The 5,366-nt window shown below is 35.2% G+C and overlaps 1 protein-coding gene across 1 annotated transcript; it reads left to right on the forward strand.

Annotated features, from left to right (window-relative positions):
• The first annotated feature begins 1,102 nt into the window (after nucleotides 1-1,102).
• On the forward strand, nucleotides 1,103-4,830 carry LOC104099412 (beta-glucuronosyltransferase GlcAT14B-like). Its single transcript, XM_009606397.4, has 5 exons — nucleotides 1,103-1,419; nucleotides 2,083-2,820; nucleotides 2,962-3,037; nucleotides 3,132-3,247; nucleotides 4,142-4,830. Exons 2-5 carry the CDS (start codon nucleotides 2,247-2,249, stop codon nucleotides 4,639-4,641), a joined length of 1,266 nt encoding a protein of 421 aa, XP_009604692.1. The 5' UTR covers nucleotides 1,103-1,419; nucleotides 2,083-2,246; the 3' UTR covers nucleotides 4,642-4,830.
• Nucleotides 4,831-5,366: the final 536 nt, after the last annotated feature.

Genomic DNA, 5,366 nt, shown 5'->3' on the forward strand with positions numbered 1-5,366 from the left:
TTAGTACTTTTTTTATATAAAAATTTATGTTTTGTAACGAAAGTATTAAGTTTAAATGAACCGTTTAAAAAAAGTTCGATTTACATAAATTTAGAATCATCAAGTCTTAATGAAAAGGAGAGTATTTTAATGATGGAATTGATAGGATGACGTATTTGGCGGAACCAACTTAAAATTCGCTCAAGTCGTTTGCCGGCAAATTAGATTAATTAAGTTTGAGGCAGACAAGAATATGATTGATTTCAGAAACTATACCTTTGATAATGAATAAAGAAGATAGGAGTAATTGCTTTTCACTTTTGTTCGCCTTTTCCTTCGGAATCCACTTTCCACATTACACGTAGCCGTTTGTAGGATTACTTTAAATCATCATGGATTCTTACCTTCTACATTTCCTTTTTTCCCTCGTTGCTATTTCTTTCTGATTAATACTGAAAAGTTAAATCACAAAAAAATAAATTTAATTTCATAAAGAGATAAAAAATACCTAAACGTCCAGCACTTGCTTTTGGTTTTGTTTAATCTCATTAACAAATTTAAAATAGTAATTATTCAAAAATATCTCAAGATTTATAGCCTTTAAATACAAAATCTAACCAAAGACCTTCCCTTTTTCACTATCCACGACCTTCTAACCCAAAAAAGATGTAAAAAGAAAAAACAAGAAAAAGAACAAGAAGAGGGTAGAGAGAGAGAGAGAGAGAGAGATAGTTTGATATAAGCCTTAGAAAAAAAAGCATTCTCCATAGTCAAATGGTATCTCGTACTTACTGATCGGATTAATTAAATTTGTTTCGCGTATGCTCATTAAAGATAAAATCTTTTATTATGAATTTTTTACTATTATTAGAGTTTAGTTAGTCGATAAAAATCCTATTCATCTATATATCGTTTAAAACTTACTTACATAAAATATTTATATCTCTATGGATTAAAAAAGAAGTAATTTTACTTCATATAAACCAACAAAACTGTAATTGCCGTCTGTCAGGTCAAACTAAAAAAGAAAGACTAAAAATAGTGTTTACACACTGAAAATTCCAAAACGAAATCAGTAGCAGAAATAGTGGAAATCAAATAGTAGGCAAAAATATAGAGAACCCAAATCTAAAACCAAACCAAAACGTGAGCGACTCTCCAGCTTGGTCCTAAGTCCTTGTCCTCACGTTCCGTCTCTCCTCCTACCTTATTTGTAATTCTTTCAATAATAATGTCCAATAAACAACCAAATTCTCTCTTTTTCAGCTGATTTCTTTCTTAAGTATAGTATTTTATTCTCTCCGGCTTATTCTCTTCGTTTTTGACATGTTCAGCTCAAACTTGCCGTCTTTCCAAGAATCTTAAACCAACCCCATTTAAGTATTTTACCCAAAAAGACTAAAGGTTCTTCCTCTTTGTTAGGTTCTCTGTTTACAACATGTAAGTTTTCATTTTTTTTTGGATATACTTGAGTAATGCTCATATGGTCACTAGTATTGCTATTTTAGCTGAAATTGAGTGAGTTGCAAATTTTCATGTCTAAATTCTGTTTATTTTTCTATTTCTGTGTAATGGGCACTGAAATTCTTGGTTTTCTTTAATTGTTTATTTTTTCTTTCCCACTCTCTGTCATTATCATAGTGGTTTTTTTTTTACCTTTTTTTTTTTTTTTTTTTTGGCTCTCTTTTTTTGGGTGTATATGCAGTTGTGGAATCGTACCAATTTGAGATTCTAAAATTTGAGCCACTGAAGATTAATGCGTATGTGTGTTCAGTAGATTGGATTTGCGTACGATACCGTTTTGCCAATTATTTGGGACTCTTGTTTCTAAATTTTCTCTGTTTTCGACGATCCTGGTGTAACATTCTTTCTATTTCTGCTAAAACTATAATTTTCTCGAATAAAATATATACAAAACATAAAATATAATATAGTTGAATGTTAGCTTGTTTATATATTATACAATGTAAGTCTTGTTTTTGTCTTTACACCAAATTTTTAGCTAGTTGCTTACGGAGTCTTTGGGAATATCTTTTATCTTGTTAATTTAGTATTCTTATAATTCTGGACTGAGCTTCTAGATGGTGACTTTTCTATGAACAGCATTTTGGAAGAGTGCAAATTGAAGGATCCATTTGAATAAGTATTGTGGAGAGGAAATCAAGAACGGGCTTTTGGGGCGTTTGGTTTGCGATTGCAGAGTAGATGAGGATTGAGTTTGATGTGAATTTTTATTGCTAGTGATGAACTAATGATAAGGTTCAACAATGAAGTCATTAAACATGGAGAAGAGATGGATATTTCCTTTGGTTATAAGCTCATTTGTGTGTTTCTTCCTTGTTGTAACCTCCTTTAACATGGGCCTTATTACTTCATTACACACATTCAATTCAATCTTTTCAATTTTCCCAACTCATGTCAAGATAAATCAAACCAACCCGTATTTTGCTGAATCGAAAATTAACCAAGCTCCAGCCCCTCCTGCTGCTCCTCCTGTCCCCCGATTCGCTTATTTGATATCTGGATCAAAGGGTGATCTCGAAAAGCTTTGGAGAACGCTGCAAGCGTTGTATCATCCACGGAATTATTATGTTGTTCATCTGGACCTAGAATCGCCTACACAAGAGAGATTAGAGCTTGCTTCTAGAGTGGAGAAAGATCCCATTTTTGCGCAGGTTGGGAACGTGCACATGATCGCCAAAGCAAATATGGTGACCTACCGTGGACCTACCATGGTTGCGAACACTCTTCATGCTTGCGCGATTCTCCTCAAGAAGTATACGGATTGGGATTGGTTTATTAACTTGAGTGCTTCTGATTATCCACTGGTGACTCAAGATGGTTAGTTCTCTGGTTGTTTATCTTTATCTACCAGCAAAAAGGGCACCATTTTTTGATGGTCATAAGTCAGTCTTGAGTAGTTATGTTCTGTTTCTTTCTTCAAAGAGGTGTTTAATTATTACTATTAATTATTTTTGGCAGATTTAATATACACTTTTTCTGATTTAAAGCGAGAGTTCAATTTCATTGAGCACACTAGCCGGCTGGGTTGGAAAGAGTATGCTATCCTCTCTCTGTCTCTCACTTTGTGCTCTTGAAGTTTTATCGTACTGAGGTTTAATTTCTGCGTCAATGTGTTGATCCTATTGCAGGGGTCAAAGGGCAATGCCGCTTATTGTAGACCCTGGGCTCTATAAGACAACTAAGTCTGACATATTTTGGGCCTCACCTAAGAGAGCTCTTCCCACATCCTTTAAGCTCTTTACTGGTTAGTTTTTGATGATTTAATTTGCATACTTGTTTACTGATGTTTATGCACCAAAAATGCAAAAATGCATATACATTGGTCGGGTAAAATTTTGTGCTTGTACCATTACACCTTTTCCTTAATCTGGATATACTTTCTTGGTTAAAATAAGGACTTTGTATCAAACCTTAAGCGGTCGTTTGGTTCAGTCCTAGGATATCCCATGAGATTATAGTTCTGGGATATCCCATGGAATTATCTATACCACCTCCTGTATGGGATAGCTAATACCATCATTTTGGTACAGAATTTATATTGGTATTAGCTAATACTCACAACCAAACATGGGATAACTATAATCCCAAATTTATACTGGGATTAATATCTTTACCCCGGTAACCAGACGACCCCTAAGACTCTGAAGTGTCTCAGAGCTAGAGAAGCTGAACTGTAAGATAAGTTTCAAGCGTCTTAACATGGTGATCTTGGTATTATTATTGACTGAAAATAATCTTCATATGAATCTTTGGATGCCTGCAACCTGCATGTTTGCATATTCACTATTGCGGTTAGATGAAATAGTGATATATTTTGCATCAGTTCGACTAGTCTGCAAAATGTTTCAGTTATTGTTGTTACCTGCTAAAATTGCTGGATCCAGAGATTTGGTTTTTCATATCTTGAAATTCATCGGTTTTATACTTGATACTGTATTTCTCCACACTAAAATCTTTTTCCTAGAAGCACGAGGAAGCAATTCATCAATCTTATGTATAGATGGAAATGACTTTATTACTTTCTGGCCGAACTGCATGAACTGCATTGACTATGAAGTGAACTCTTACCGTAATGTGCCCACAACACTGTTATCTTCTTATTTGCGCAATTATGAGCAATGCTACAAATTTGATACAGGTTCAGCGTGGATGATCCTCTCTCGTGCTTTTGTGGAGTACTGCATATGGGGTTGGGATAATCTTCCTAGGACCCTACTTATGTACTACACAAATTTTGTCTCTTCTCCTGAAGGATACTTTCAGACCGTTGTGTGCAATGCCCCAGAATTTGCTACGACTGTTATTAACCACGACATGCACTATATTTCTTGGGATTACCCTCCACGACAGCATCCACACACTCTCAACATTAATGACACAGCAAAAATGATTGGAAGTGATGCTGCTTTTGCACGCAAGTTCAAGCAAGATGATCCCGTTTTGGACAAGATTGATGAAGAACTCCTCCATCGAAGCAATGGAAGCTTCACACCGGGGGGTTGGTGTACTGGAAAACCTCGTTGTTCAAAGGTTGGAAATTTAACGAAGCTTAAACCAGGTCCAGGGGCTAAAAGACTTCGGCGTCTTATTGGTAAACTAGTTTTGTCAGCTAAATTTAGTCAACACCAGTGTAATTAGTTATACTTTTCCTGCCTACTGATGAAAAGGCGAGGGGGAAAGAGTTTCATTTATAGAGCCAGAGAATAACATATTAACATTAGATTATTTTGTAATATATAAAGTTTGCCATATCCTTGCCACTATTTTGGTGTTCCTGTTTTTGTAGCTACACTTGGACAGGATATAAGGTTCATCTTTACTGCCCTATTCTGTGGCTTTGTTTGTTTAAATTATCTCTGCACATTTCATTTCCTGGCAAACAAACTCATGACTCACTGTTCTTCACTGCACACTTTCTATATATGTGTCTTCGTCCAATCAAACACATCCATGCCATATAGATCATGCTCGACAGAAACGAGACTAGGGTCCATGCTCCCCGCTTTCTTCTTGTGGTTACTATTAGAGCTTAAGCCAAGGAACTCAAAACAACAGTAGAAGCACACCTTTATTTACTAATTTTGCAGTTTATTCTGTGAAAGTGTAACTCGATTTGGGCGTGGGAATGAACTTACCGAAGATTGACTCTGATACCATATTAAAATTGGGCACTTAACTCAAATATTTAAGACAACGGTTGGATAGCCCCAGAACTTTAGAAACCTATTTGAAAGCTCTTACACAGTACATGTGGAATAACAATACAACTCAACATATTCTTCATATATTATAAAGATAAAGCTGAAAAGATCTTCCCAAGCATGTTTTAAGGAGAATAGAGGGTTAATTGGTATAAGTTCTAC

Source organism: Nicotiana tomentosiformis, chromosome 7 (genome assembly GCF_000390325.3).
Source record: "Nicotiana tomentosiformis chromosome 7, ASM39032v3, whole genome shotgun sequence".
Classification (NCBI taxonomy): Eukaryota; Viridiplantae; Streptophyta; class Magnoliopsida; order Solanales; family Solanaceae; genus Nicotiana; species Nicotiana tomentosiformis.